Source organism: Choloepus didactylus, chromosome 6 (assembly GCF_015220235.1).
Source record: "Choloepus didactylus isolate mChoDid1 chromosome 6, mChoDid1.pri, whole genome shotgun sequence".
Lineage (NCBI taxonomy): Eukaryota > Metazoa > Chordata > Mammalia > Pilosa > Megalonychidae > Choloepus > Choloepus didactylus.
Genome location: NC_051312.1, coordinates 31340345 through 31354987, shown reverse-complemented (window position 1 = coordinate 31354987; position 14643 = coordinate 31340345). Strand labels below are relative to the sequence as shown.

General features: G+C 43.9%; 1 protein-coding gene across 2 annotated transcripts in view; it reads left to right on the top strand.

Moving 5' to 3' along the window:
- The window catches only part of PTPRJ (protein tyrosine phosphatase receptor type J), a 200667-nt gene that overhangs the window by 162025 nt on the left and 23999 nt on the right, over positions 1–14643 (top strand). For both annotated transcript variants that reach the window (XM_037838476.1, XM_037838475.1), the window contains exons 11-19: positions 2553–2846; positions 6647–6778; positions 8667–8877; positions 8998–9122; positions 10217–10304; positions 12172–12213; positions 12693–12701; positions 12812–12899; positions 14328–14418. In XM_037838476.1, the coding sequence (XP_037694404.1) occupies positions 2553–2846; positions 6647–6778; positions 8667–8877; positions 8998–9122; positions 10217–10304; positions 12172–12213; positions 12693–12701; positions 12812–12899; positions 14328–14418 (1080 nt within the window). The remainder of the gene's footprint in view (positions 1–2552; positions 2847–6646; positions 6779–8666; positions 8878–8997; positions 9123–10216; positions 10305–12171; positions 12214–12692; positions 12702–12811; positions 12900–14327; positions 14419–14643) is intronic.

The window sequence follows — 14643 nt, the reverse complement described above, 5'->3', positions numbered from 1 at the left end:
ATGAAGGCATCAACACAAGTATACCTTCACTGAAGGAAGGCCAATGGCATCCAGAAAACCTGTGTTAGCTAGGAAGGCACATGGCTGGCATATGCTGATCCTAGGTCTTGTTCCCGCTCCACTCTCAGCTCCTGTGCATTCTTCAAAGTGTCTCTCTTGGCTGTAGCCAACATCAGGGGCCCGCAACTCCAAGCGTGTCTAAGCATCAGTGTCAGCAAAAGTCTGCTTTCGAAGGCTGTCTCCAAAATGTTAGTGTCAGTTGCAGCAAATAAGCTCCTTCTGTCTGAGCTTTTACTGGGTTCCAGTGATTTAATTAAGACCCATGCTGAATGGGTGGGACCACACCTCCAGGGAAATGATCCAATCAGAGTTACCACCTACAGTTGGCTGGGTCAGATCTCCATGAAAACAAATGAGTTCAAAGGTTCCAGCCTAATCAAGACTAAATACACCTGGCCCCACAAGACTGCATCAAAGAACATGGCATTTTGGAAGACATAATACATCCAAACTGGCACACAGGTCCTTCACAGTCTTTAGTTTATTAGGTTTTTTTGCATTTTGTAGTGATTGGTGTTGAGTTCTCTGAGACATCCTTTTAGCTTATCAGTGCTGTGCCCTCATTGTTTATTCAATCAACAAATATATTTATTGAGCCCTTACTATATGCCAGGCACTGTTTAATGAAACAGACAAGTCCTTGCCTTCCTAGAACATCTATTCTGGTGGGGAAGACAGATAATAAACAAGTTAAATAAGTAATTTTTTAGATGTTGATTAGTGCTAAGGAGAGAGGGAAATAAGTAGGGAAGGGAAAATGAAATGTTTATGGCACCCCGGGAAGGCTTCAATGAAAAAGGTGACTTTTGAGCAAAGACCTGAAGGAATGAAGGAGCCAATCATCAGGACATAGAACATTCCAGGCAGAGGAGAAGCCAGTGCAAAGGCCTGAGGCTGGAGTGTGCCTGCAATGTTGGAGGAAGAGCAGGAGGCCAGGGAGGCCGGAGTGGATCTACTGGAGCAAGAGGGTGAGAGGAGGAGGTGAGGCCCAGGAGTTAATGGACAGGGGCAGGGACTATTTAGGGCCTTATAGTGCCTAGTTCAGTTTTTACACTGAAGAAGGTGGACAGGATATTGTTAAAACAGATGCTTAACATATTTTGCCCTTTCTGATCCTTACCAATCTAACAATTCAAAAAGTATGATAAAGAGAAGAGCCCGGTTTTTAAACCAAGGATGCTTTCAAAGCATAGCCTAGGGAATGTTTTGCAGACAGGTGAGGGTATTTCTGCTCATGTAACTCACTGTGGAGCCTTTATTGCCTTGGCACCCTCGTATCACCGCATTCTCTGCTTTCTTGCACCCACATCTTCCTCTCCTTAGATCAAGTAATTCAGACATGTTCAGGCTGATTTGGAAGGGAGGTTCTGGTTGGATCCGCCTCCCTGGGAGTGTGGGAGCTTGAACCTTGGTGGCCTTTGACCTTTCACTTGGGACAGGCAGTTGGAGGAATCCCTGTGGCTTTGAGTCCCCTGTGCCAACCTTGGGCTCCATCTCACAGGACCACCTCGTCTAGACTCTGATCCTTGGTATTTGGGTGGCTTCCATTTCTGGTAATTATCATGGCTATAATTATCGCAGTCTATGTACAGCAAGAAAAATATATGAGCATTTATGATGGGGGTGGGGGACGTTGGAAGTAGGTATGCATTGGGTGGGTTACCTTTCGGGCCTCAGGTGGGGAAATGGGGAAGTTGCAGTAGGTAACTTTTTAGAGATTTTCTGGCTCTAAAATTTTGTGACATTAATGTAATGTTAATATTCTCCCCTAATATGTTAATCCAGAGTTTTCCATTTACTGATCACTGTCATATCCATTATCTGAGTTTGATTTTGGTTTTCAGTAAACTCTGGGAGATAAGTAGAGGCAAATAATACCCCATTTTACAGATGAAGAAATCTATACCATCAGTTACCATTTACCATTAATTATGCAGTATGTCATATATGTGGACAGTGCCCTGGACTTCGATTTAGAAAACCTGGGACCCAGATTTTTGTGGGCAGTGGGGCGGGGTAGGGTGGGAAATCCAGTTTGACTCCACTACTTACCAGCCATATCATCATTAGCAAATTACTTACTGTCTCCAAGTTTCAGTTTATTCATTTGCAAAATGGGACGGTATTAGCTGTACCGGTTCCAGAAGGATTGTCGAGAGGGCCCAAAATGAGATGACGTGGGTGAAGGTACTGCTACGACTCATGGTGTTGAGCAATAGCCAGCTTCTGCTCCTGGATCCCTGTTCTCTTCCAGTCCTCTCGCTTGTTTACTGAGACCCACCATTTCATTTAATCTTCAAACGGTCTTGCAGCCGAGGCTCAGAGTGTGTGGGTAACTGACCCAAGCTCACACTGCTTGGTGCTCTGTCTCTTCTGCCACACTGCACACCTGCCTTATCACAGATGGGACAGGATTCTCCTACTCCCCACATTTCAGTGTTTGCAAAGGCAACAGTTCCAGAAACCCATGATGTGCTGTGCTTGCTTTGCAGATCCTGCACCGGTGGCCCTCTTCCATTGTGAGGGTGTCCCCAAGGAGCCAGCCTTGGTTCTCAGGTGGGCTTGCCCTCCTGGCTCCAACACAGGCTTTGAGCTGGAGGTCAGCAGTGGAGCCTGGAATAATGTGACAGAACTGGAGAGCTGCTCCTCAGAGAATGGCTCTGAGTACAGGATGGAAGTTACGTATTTGAATTTTTCTACCTCCTACAACATCAGCATCACCACCTTGTCCTGTACAGAGAAGAAGGCATCTCCTGCCCAAAACATCTGCATCACTGGGATCACAGGTGGGCTCTGGGGCAGGGGGTGGTCAGGTGGCATAGTGGTCACTCCAGGAGAGGCTGACCCAGCAGGTCTGCAAGTGTGGTCTAGAAATCTCTTTCAGTTTTTGTTTTTATTTCTCCTAAAATATTTGTTTTTAATTGGCGTTAGCTAGTAACTCATTCCGTAGAAATCCAGTCTGAAAAAGCAGAATATGAAGGGATTCATTTGTTACATTTCAAAAGTTCTTTTGCTTTATAGAATAATTTATTGCCACATTTTCTTTTAAGTAGCGAGTCCCCTTATTGCATTAAAAAAAGAGAGCGTTTATATAGAAATGTTAAAGTATTTTACACAGTTGAACAATTTAGCACCTGGCCAGTCTTGATTCACTTGTTTCATTTATATCCTGGCCAGTCTTGACTTACTTGTTTCATTTATATCCTGTCCTCCTCTCACCCCTTATCAGATAACTTTGAAACCAGCTCCAGTCATTATATAATTTTATTTGTAAATACTTCAATATATATTGCTTCAGGATAAAGACTTACTTTTTTTGTCAAACATAATGCCATTACTATGATTACGACTCTTAAAAATTTAACAGTATTTCTTAATATTATTAGATTATCAGATTATTTCCTTGTAATGTGTTTTTAATAAGCTCCTGAGTCGTTTTGTGCAGCAGGAAGTACTCACTGCACAGGGTTCATCGTGGTTAATTTTTTTAATGGTCCATCATATGTTTTGTTGTGTGTATGTACATGGAAAAAAATGCTTTTACATCTTTGCTTCATTTTTATCTGTCCTTTCTTCCCCATGTCTTTGCCAAAGTTGTCTTAGATCAACCTGGTGGGGTCTGTCTTGCTCTGTGGTCTTTGACTCCTGTATATGTTTTCTTTGGGGCATCCGGATGTTTCCAGATAATAGATATGTTTCTAAAAAATTAGTCGTTGTGATCATGAGGAAAAAAAGCATCTTAATTTAGGGATACTGATTTGGAAAGTAGTTGATAGTTTCTGTGGACAACAGTCTTGGGCTTAGAAAGGCAGGTCTGGTCTTCATTCCTGGGTCTGCCTGTTACCAGCTGTGCCCTTGGGCAATACTTAGCTTCTCTGAGCCTCGCTTTCCTCAGTTGTAAAGAGGGAGAAATAACCTTATACCTCCTACCTTATAGGAGTGCTGTGAAAATTAGATGAGGTGATGTGTGTGTAAGACCACTTTAGAGTCTGCATGTATGGCTGCTCAGGTTGGGCACTGCACAATTCCAGGAAGCACCATTTACAGACTGTGATACGCATGGAGCTCCTTGGAGTTGTATAGCTGTGTAGCCCTTGGCCACCCTCCTTTGGGTTTCTGTAGTACTCTACTATATAAGAGAAATGAAGAGTATTGTCTATACTTTTTTGTAGTTCTGTTTTAAGATTATCTCCTCACTGCATATAATCTCCTGAGGAACAGAAAATGCATCTGATTCAGTGTCTCCAGGGTTGAATAATGTTTGGCGTAGAGTAGGAGCTCGATAGTTTGTTGTGTCTGGAGCTGGACAGTGTATGGTAGAGTAGGATAATGGCTATGCCATTTAGTGCAGTCATTTTCCAACTTTTGATCCATTTCTCCCTTTCCTGAAATGAATTTTTATGTACATATTTACCATACTTTACATGAAAGTGGAGTCGTCTTTTTTTTTCTGTGGGAGGCGGATAGCATTGGAGGGATGGGTAGATCTGGGAGAGCTTTTAGCCAGCAAGTGTTTGTTGCTTGCTGTGTGCTCAGGGTAAGGGGTCCTTTGGTGAATAAGGCCGACAGTGCCCCTGGGGGGCAGAATTGGAGTGGGTCTTATAGGAGTGAAGGCTAGGTATCAGCAGAGAGAGAGGGAAAGGGTTTCCTGGGTAGGGCACTTGTGCGTACGGGCTTGGAGGCAAGAATGAGCTAGCATGGTACTGACAGTCTGGGTTGGGAGCAGGGGACCCCTCTTTGGCACCCCTAAAAAGCATTAGAGCTGATGGGGAATGGGGGATTGTGTGTTAGGAAGCCTCTTTTGAGACGGTTGACAGTTTGACCTGGAGACAGCGCCCCCAAGTGGTCCCTGCTGTCAGTTACTCTGGAGGCTGCTGGTGCGTGTGTTAGACCTGCCTGTCCGGCGTGAGCCACGTGCAGTGCGAGTTGCTACAATGGTGTGTCCTGGGAACACAAGTTCAGGGTCCAACTGAAACTTTCAGCAAATGATCCCTTCATTGCTTGCACAGAGTAAAGAGTTCAGAAAGTGCAAACAATCTCTTTGCCAGTTACTCAACACAGAGTCCACAAGAGCCAGGGAAGAAATCCCAACTCTGCCGTCTCCTGGCAGTTGAAAACCGCTCTGGGCTGGGGTCGACAGAGGGCAGCTCCACACGCCTCGGTCATGTTGGAGAAGAGCGCCCAGTCTGTTCTGTTTGAGTGCGGATTTTATCCACCTCTGGGGAGGGTCCTGCCACTGAGAAGTCCTGCCTTGGTTAGCCACTGGGGCTGCCTGTTCACGGTTTCCGGGTTTGAGGTCTGGCCGGGCCTTTTCATGAGATTAGCATTTCCCCCAGTTGTGGAAGGGCACACCGTAGAAAAGGGGGTGGGGGCAGCGGAAGGCCAGAGCCTGGCCGCTCGGCCTGTGTTTGCGACATCTCTAGAGGAGGTGGCGTAGGTGAGGTCTGGGCGAGGGCTAATTAACAGATGTCTGTGATTTCCCTAACACCACTGTATACGTCAAAATTTTCTGGGAGCCATGTTAAAAAACATAATAAGGAACAGCTGAAATTAATTTCGATAACATTTTATTTAACTCAATATATAAAAATATTATTTAACATGTAATCCATATACAAAAATTTTTTTTTGAAGTCTTTGGAATCCAGTGTGTATTACACCCTTATAGCACATGAGATTTAGACAGCTTCCTGTGGCTAGTGCCTGCTTCGTTGGATGGTACTGGTTGAGAAAACTGCGTTGTGATTTTTTTTGGAGTTCAGTTTTATCCGGCTCTCTGAATCTTGAATACAATCATGAAAATAACCCAAACTATGTGTTGGAGATACATTTAGGTCCTGAGGGAGAGAGAGTGTGGAGAAGGATCACCTTTAATTCGCTGTTTTCTTCCTTTTGGGTAAATTCAGCCAGTGGTGCTCCGCAAGCTTAGCGTGGAAAGGAAAAACGTGTGGATGGTGAAGGAGACGCTCCTGTGTGGGCTTTTCCGGTTTTTGGGAAGAGGGTTGGTTGTGTTTCTAAGCATTTTAAACCAACTCCAGCAACAGTGGGGACTTTAGTATGAAGCCCCAGGGCAGGAATGCGGCAGCCTAAGGAGGGGCTGTGGGCTGTCGCTATCTGCAAGCAGGAAGTGCCTCCTTGTCTCTCACCTAGGCTCCCCGGGGCTGAGTCCGTGTGGTGGGCAGGTGTCTGCTCACACCCCCACGCCCTGCACTGTGCTTCCACCTGTGCAGTCTCTAGCTCTCCTTCCACCCCAGTTCTCAGGGGTGGTCCTTCTTGGGTTCACAGGGGCTGGCAGGGAGAAGCGGGGAAGGCAGGGTTATCATGAGCAAACAAGGCTGCCAGGAGCTCACCCCAGAGGATGTGGCTGGGCATTTTTACAGGGTATTATTAGCTAGCCAGACTCCCCAAGGGACCCACCATTTCTATTCCCTGCCGATTTCCTTCCCTGCTCCTTGCCTTTGGATTTGCTCTGCACAAGCCCAGTATGAAGTTCTTGAGGAGAGCATTGAAGCAAATTCTCTCCTTAATCATCTTGCCTCTTCTTCTGTTTTAAATATTGACCACATTTTGTTTTGCTTTGTTTCAGACCCCCCTTCTCCAGATGAGTCCCCTAATATTACATCTGTCAGTCACAACTCAATACAGGTCAAGTTCAGTAGGTTTGAAGCCAGCCATGGACCCATCAAAGCCTACGCGCTCATTCTCACCACTGGGGAAGGTAAGGAGGGGTCATTGTGGGTTAACCAGACAGTGAGCAGTGTCATTTCGGTGCCCACCAAGGCACATGAGTGATGCAAACACACGTCTCTTTTTACCTCGTAGCCCATGCTTTGGTACTTAGAGAGGGCAGGTCATTTGCCTGATGAACAAGGTCAGGGGTTGGCAGACTTTTTCTATAAAGGGCCAGATAGCAAATCTTTTAGAATTTGCAGGCCATGTAGCCTCTGTTGCAACCAGTCAACTCTGCTGTAGTAGTGTAAAAGCACTCACAGGAAGTACTTAAAGAATGAGCATGGCTGTGTTCCAGTAAATCTTTATTTACCAAAGCAGGTGGCGGGAGGGATCTGGCCTGTGGACCAGAGTTTGCTGACCTCTTATCCAGGCTTTTTTCTTCTTTCACAACATAGGGTCTTTCAGGTGGCGAAATATTTGTTGTAACCAACCTTGTCATACACTCAGAAAGTCATCCTTAGAGGATGACTTTTTCTTCAAAATAAAGGAGAAAAATATTTGCATTTGTTAGTGTGAACTTGAAGAACATCCCTGTAGCTGAGAGAACAAGTGGATTAAAGGCTGCTTTTCCTTAAAAGGTTCTATTACGTTCTTTGTTAGCAAGAAGGGAATGATTTCAGGTCACCTTTGATAGCTATGTGTGGGTCTCTCGTACCAGGCTTAGGTTTGAAATGTCAAGTTTTATTGTTTTTGGTGATTCTTTAAATTAAATGTGAATAATGCAGTTCGTCTTCTGCCCTTTCTCTCAACTGGTGTGCCATCCTCACCTCCTTGAGGAAGGGAGAGAGCCAACACTCTGCAAGGGTTTTGGGGGTCCTGGTTAGAAGGAATTTGGTGTTGTCATAAATTTGCAGCAGAATTTCAAAAAGCCAAGAGATGATGAGATCTCTCTATTTAGGGTCTATTTCAAGCTCTTAGTCATTGTCTTACTTTGCCAGTAATAGAGTACCACCAACTAGGTGGCTTAAACAACAGAAATCTATTGTCTCACAGTTTTGGAGGTAGAAGTCCAAAAGCAATGTGTCAGCAGGGCCAGGCTCCCTCATAAAGTGGAAAATCCATTCCCTGTCTCCACCTTGGCTTCTGGTGGGTGGCCAGCTATCCATGGCATTCTTTGGTTTGTGGTAGCGTAAAGCCTCTGTCACATGGCTGTCTCTCTGTCTCTGACTGACTGTGTCCAAATTTCCTCTGCTTTTAAAGACACCAGTCCTAATGGATTAAGAGCCCAGTGCCCTAGTCCAGTTTGGCCTTAACTAATAAATCTTCGAAGATCCTATTTCCAGGTGGGGTCCCAGTCACTGGACTGGGGGTTAAGGCTTGAACATATTGTTTTGAGGGATATAATTCAATCCATAACAGTCATTTTGCTGTGATGGTTTTCAACAACTGCCAGGCTCAGACCTCTGCTAATGAGAGAGGCACTGTTGCTTCGTGGTCAGACCACCTGCTCTGCCTCTTACCAGCTGAGGGGCTTTAGGCATTTCATATACCTCTCTATACTTAAGAGGCTTCCATAGTCTTGGTAACTGGGACCCCAGTCTCTGAGCCAGATGGTCTGGGTTAGAACCCGGCTCATACATAGGCGGTAGGACCTTGGGTCAGGTCCTTTAGCGCTCTGTACCTTAATTTTCCCATCTTTAAAATGGGGATAATAAACCTATGCAATGAGGTTATTGTGAGGATTGAATGAGTTAATGTAAGTGAAACACTTAGAACTTAGAGGTAAAACATGGCACAGCAAGAATACTTGAGAGATGATAGCAATTATCATTATCCCATGGTATTAGTACCATGTCGTTATTTAGATGTATGGGAAACTTAATCACCACCTGCCATCACTTTCTTATTATTTTCCTTCTTTGTGCCTTTCTCAGCCGGTCACCCGTCTGCAGATGTTTTGAAATATACATATGAAGATTTCAAAAAAGGGGCCTCAGATACTTACGTGACATACCTCATAAAAACAGAAGAAGATGGACGTTCTCAGGGCTTGTCCGAAGTCTTGAAGTACGAAATTAATGTTGGGAATGAGTCAACCACACATGGCTATTACAATGGGAAGCTGGAACCTCTTGGCTCCTATCGGTAATGTCTTCCTGTTTTTGCTCTTTGGGGCTGAGCCTTGTGCCTTGCGAGTACAGAGCTGCACATGCCTGGGGCATTGGACATGTCTGATCTGCCTCTTTTTCCTCTATCATCCCACAGGGCTTGTGTGGCCGGCTTCACCAATATTGTCTTTAACTCTGAAAACCGTGAACTCATAGACGGGGCGGAGAGCTATGTGTCGTTCAGTCGCTATTCAGATGCTGTTTTCCTGCCCCAGGATCCAGGTAGAGGAAAAGCCATAGTTCCTGTTAGCAGATCCATGGGTTTTTGCCTAAAGTGTGCACAGAAGGCCCAGCGCCTGCATGCCTGTCTTGGACGACCAGAGGGTTGGAGTGCCTTCCTGAAATTGAGATGTCACTTGGCTTTTAGGGCTCAGCTGAGGTCACCAATACACCACCCTCTCCCTTCTCTGAATGCCAGTTGCACTTCCAATCTGCAAACACTGTTTAGTCTTTTTATCTCAATATAGTCATTTGCATTCTCACACAATGTGAATTTTAGTGCCTAGAATCCTGAATGGTAGCCACAGAAATTGTCTTATCCAACCCCCTCTTTTACAAATGAGGATCGTTGTCGCCCAGAGAAGGGAGGTGGCTTGCCCAGGGTTACATAGCGGCTTAGAGGCAGCCTGAGATTCTGGTCTTGGACTCCTTGTCATATGGTCCTACCCCTATCACTCAGGGCTTAGTGACCTAGGAGCTTCTGGGACCCAGGGGGAGGGGGTACATTTGTTACTTCCAGGCCAGAGGCAGATCGACCAGCTGGTTTGTTAGTTTATCTGTTTTTATACTTGGTAGTTGTTAGCTGCAGAAAAGAGTGCCTGCTCCAGAAAAAACTCAAGGAGTCCCTATACCTTTCCCAGTAAACAAACAGGCTTCATGTCACCTGAGCCTGGTGCTGTAGTTACTTCTACAGGTGGGTGTTAGTCTCAAAAAGCCGGAGGTGGCAGGAACCGCATGGAGCATCTCATCTCTGCTTCTCAAAGGCAGGACTGAGTCCCGGCCTCACCCAGAGGGCTTCTACCTGGTTTATCTGTTTTGTATGTTGGGCTGCTGCACACAATTTCATCTGAAGAAAGAAATCGGTGAATAAGAACAACCCCTACATCACCAATTGAGCCCAATTATCTCAAATTAGAGTCAAAGGTACTGAGACCCAGAAAGAATTAATGACTTTCTCAAGACCACACTGTTAGTTGTGGGCCCGTGCACACGTGTGCACACACACGATCTCCTGGGTGCAAAGACCCAGGGCAGTTGTTAGTATGGCGTGTGCTCTCATGTCCTCTTAAAATGTTTCCCATTTGGACTTTTCTCAGGTGTCATCTGCGGAGCAGTTTTCGGATGTATCTTTGGTGCCCTGGTTATCATGGCCGTGGGAGGCTTCATCTTCTGGAGGAAGAAAAGGTGACTACTGCTTATGTGAATAATAATACCCTACTTTTTAAAGGAAGCTTTTTATTATGGAAAACTTCAAACATTTACCAAAGTGGAAGGAATACTGTAATGAGGTCTCATGTTCCCATCACTTGGCATCAATAGTTTTCACTACCTGGACACTCTTATTTCATCTCTGAGCCCCAGTTAGATTATTTTCAAGCTTATCACAGCTTTTCACATCGGGTCCTTTGAAATACTGCAGTGTAGGATGCTACTTTTGAATGGTGTATTCTAGTTCACAAACCAGTTTCATATCATTGTGTTAAGAGATTTAGTTTTTAGAGTTAGCTAAGCTTGAACATACACCCCCTCACTGACTAGCTCTTAGAATTTAGCGTTAATTTCCCCATATAGAATATGGGTATAATAATTCTGCCTAATTTTATGAAGCTGAATTGAGCACTGAATTACTAAAGCACTCCACACGGTGTCTTGTATCTAATATGTGTTCAATAAACAGTAACTATTATATTATTATTATTTTATCTGTACGGCTGTGGGGTAGTTAAATTATAAAAATAACAGCCACATTTTGAGCACATACTGTGTGCCTGGATTTGCGCTAAATGCTTGCCATATATTGTCTCATTCATGAGAATCTCTGGGGCAGCACTCATAAGTCCCACTGCAAGGGTGCAGAAGCTGAGTGTAGAAGTGTGGAAGTAGAACTGGAACCTGGTCTTTGCATTTCATTGCATGCCCTCTCTCCTGACTGTGTGGTGTATGCAGCCTCTGTATTAGCTGGGATTCACTCATGCCCTTGCTTAGACATCTGGTGCTGCCAGCAGCAGGGACTTTTCATCCTGGCCCAAGATGTCTGATGCAAACTGCACCCAGGTCCTCCTACTGCCTCCTGGCCCAGATGGCTTGATAGGCCCTGCTTGTGTTCCAGCTTTTTGCATTATGTTCCTTTTTTTTTTTTTTTTTTTTGACTGGGGGTGGGGTCAGCTTTATTGTTCTTGTTAAAAGTAATAACTGCTTATGGCAAAAACTACAGAAAACAAGACCAAAGAAAATAGATAACCCACAATCCCGGTATCTACAGGGAACTACTCTTCACATTTTTGATGGGATTATAAAACTCATACGCAAACACACACCACACACAAATAGAATCATATTATATGAATCATTTTGTAGCCTGCATTATTTACTTAAGCTACTGTGAACAGCTTCATTTCATCATCATTTAAAGTGGCTGCAGAGTATTAAACTGCACCATCATTTATTTAACCAGTTTCCTGGATATTTTTGGTTCTTTGTCTCTATTCTCGTGGCTAAATCTTTGAGCACGTTCATGGTTATTTTTTTTAGGCTGAATTGCAAGCTGAGCAATTGCCGAGTCAATTTTGATATGTACTGCCAAATCGCCTTCCAGAAAGTATTTTTAAAGGCTAATATGTAGTTTAAACAGCAATGCACAAGAGTGTCAGGTATCCCAACCCCTTGCCAGCCCTAGAGCCAATATATTTCTGGTTTATTCTTGTTATTCTGGTTTTCTTCTTATTATTATCAGAAGGGCTTTCTTCAAAGCAGAGTATGAAATATTGTCTTGCTTTACAATAAGGTAATGTCACTGATAGATATTTACCCAAAGAAATTCATAAAAGTTGCTTAAGACTTTTCATAATTTTACATGTTTAAAAGACAATAACTTCACAGATTTATAATCATCGATTGCTGCTAAGACAGTTAATCTTAGTTTTAGTGAGCAGGATTTAGGGTCACTTATAAACTGATATCCTGGGAAAAGGCATTTTGAAGATATATGAAAGGAGGAAAACAGAATTAACCTTTTTTGTCTGATGATGCATCTTTTTTTCTTTCAAAACAGGAAAGACGCAAAGAATAATGAAGTGTCCTTTTCTCAAATTAAGTAAGTCTCTATAGTTACAAGCTTTATTTTAAGACATTTAATTCCCCAATCTGTTCAGTGACTAGAGAATCTTTGATGAAACTTGTCATTTCTCCTGGTTGACACTTCTGGCTGTAACCATCTGGAAGGTCTTGCTAGCTCTGTTTCTCTGCAAGGGATCTATGCTTTATTAGTCTCTGAAGCTAACTTCCTTGTTGTGTTCTACTAATAAAAATATATTTTGTGATAGGATATTTGTTTTAGGTGGGTTACCAAGATCTAGAGGGAGAGAAGAACTTATTCAAAGTCACAGAGACAGTCGATTACGTAATTGGGTCTAGGAATCAGATCTCCAGATTCACACTTTAGTGTTGTTAAATAACATTACAGTGATCCCCCTCCCCCCAGAATACTCTGATTTTTGCTCTTTGGGGAAACTGAGTCATAGTAGAGCCATATTTTCTAATTGCTTATTTTTTCTTTCCCCTTCTATGATGAAGACCTAAAAAGTAAGTAAACCTTTTCCTTTTTTTTTTTCTTTAACAATTTGTATTTTTCTAATTTGAGTATGAACTTTATTGAATGTAAAATGTCCTAATAAGTTGCTATGTTTTCTTAGATCCAAGTTGGTCAAAGTGGAGAATTTTGAGGCCTACTTTAAGAAACAGCAAGCTGACTCCAACTGTGGGTTTGCAGAAGAATATGAAGTAAGTGGTCATCAATATTGTGCTTTCTAATTGCTTTATGTTTTTCCTGAAGGTTAGAAAACCTCCCATTTTTGTTTTAAGGTGTAACTTTGGGTACGAGGAGACCTTCTCAGAGGGGAGAGAGATGCTCTGGCATCTCCCCGGGAGCCCACTATTGCTTGTTGACTGTGAACACTTAGATGTGCCTTCACTTCCAGGGGATTATATGTTTGATCTTGCAGGTACCTGAAGATTATCCAGAGAGTTATAGAAATTGGGGGTGTATCATTTTCCTAGGGCTGCCATGACCAAATTCCCCACACTGGGTGGCTTCAAACAACAGGAATCTATTCTTTCTCAGTTTGGAGGCTAGAAGTCCGAATCAAGGAGTGGGCAGGGCCATGCTCTCTCCAGTGGCTCTCGAGAAGACCCCCCAGCTGCTGGAGGCGGCCGGCAACCCTCGGCATTTCATGGCTCGCAGCTGCCTCACTCCAGCCTCTGCCTCTACCTTCCGCTCGCCTTCCCCCGTATACCTCTGTCTCTGTGGGTCTGCTCACCGCCTTCCTGTAAGGGCACCAGTCCCACTATGACCTCCTCCTAACCAAATCCACCTCTAAAGATCGTATTACAAATAAGGTCACATTTTGAGGTACTGGGGGATTAGGTCTTCAACATATGTTTTTGGAGGACACAACTCAACCCTTAACAACTCAACATACCTTTTTGGAGGACACAACTCAACCCTTAACAACTCAACATACCTTTTTGGAGGACACAACTCAACCCTTAGCAGGGGGAGGACACAACTCAACCCTTAACTGGAATAATTAGGAAGCTCTATGAGCTGGAAAGAAGCCATGTGAGGTATTTAGAGGTCTGGGACTTGGTGACCATGTGGTCAGGGTTGACCTGGGAGGATTGTGTGAAGCCCTCTGGGAGGAGTTCCTTGGCTAGTTACTGCCTTTGGTCCTCTCTAAGCTCTGTCCCCCAAACCAGCCTGGTAACTACCATCCCTCTCTTTCTCCGCCCCCAGCATTGGTCGTGCACACTTGTTTTTCCGTGCTGCCCTGCCACACCTCTTGCCTTTACTCCCCTGAACCCCTACTCACCACTCAAAGCACAGCTCAGACTTCACCTCCTCCAGGTTGTCTTCTTTGATCTCATGGGGAGGACTTGATTTCTGGGTCTTCAGATTGCCTTGTTCTGCCTGTGACTTGTTAATGGTTATCATATTCAGCATTTATTATTCTGCCTTGTTGTAGTCATAGTTATGTCTGTGTGCATCCTCTCCACCCCATCCCCATCCCCAGGTTGTAGGTTCCTTGAAGGCAGGGATTGTCCTTTTTCTTTTCTTTTAACCTCTGCATTCCCACTTTTTTTCTGTCATACTCTTGCTCAGTAAATAATATTTGAAGCCTAAATAAAATAGATGACTTAATTTGTTTTCAGGACCTGAGGCCTGTTGGAACTAATCAACCTAAATATGCAGCTGAACTGGCTGAGAATAGAGGAAAGAATCGCTATAATAATGTTCTGCCCTGTAAGTTGTTTTATCTACATTATCCTTCCTTTTTTTCTGTCACTGGTCATCACATATCTAACAGTAGAGGGGGGATAATCAATGATAATAATTACACTTCTGCAACCATCTATTAGTCACCTACTGTGTGCTGAGCGCTGTATTTAGACATATGGCATACAACAACCTAACAGAGTAGGAGGTAGAATCTTCATTTTGCGGATGAGGAAAATGAGGCACAGAGTG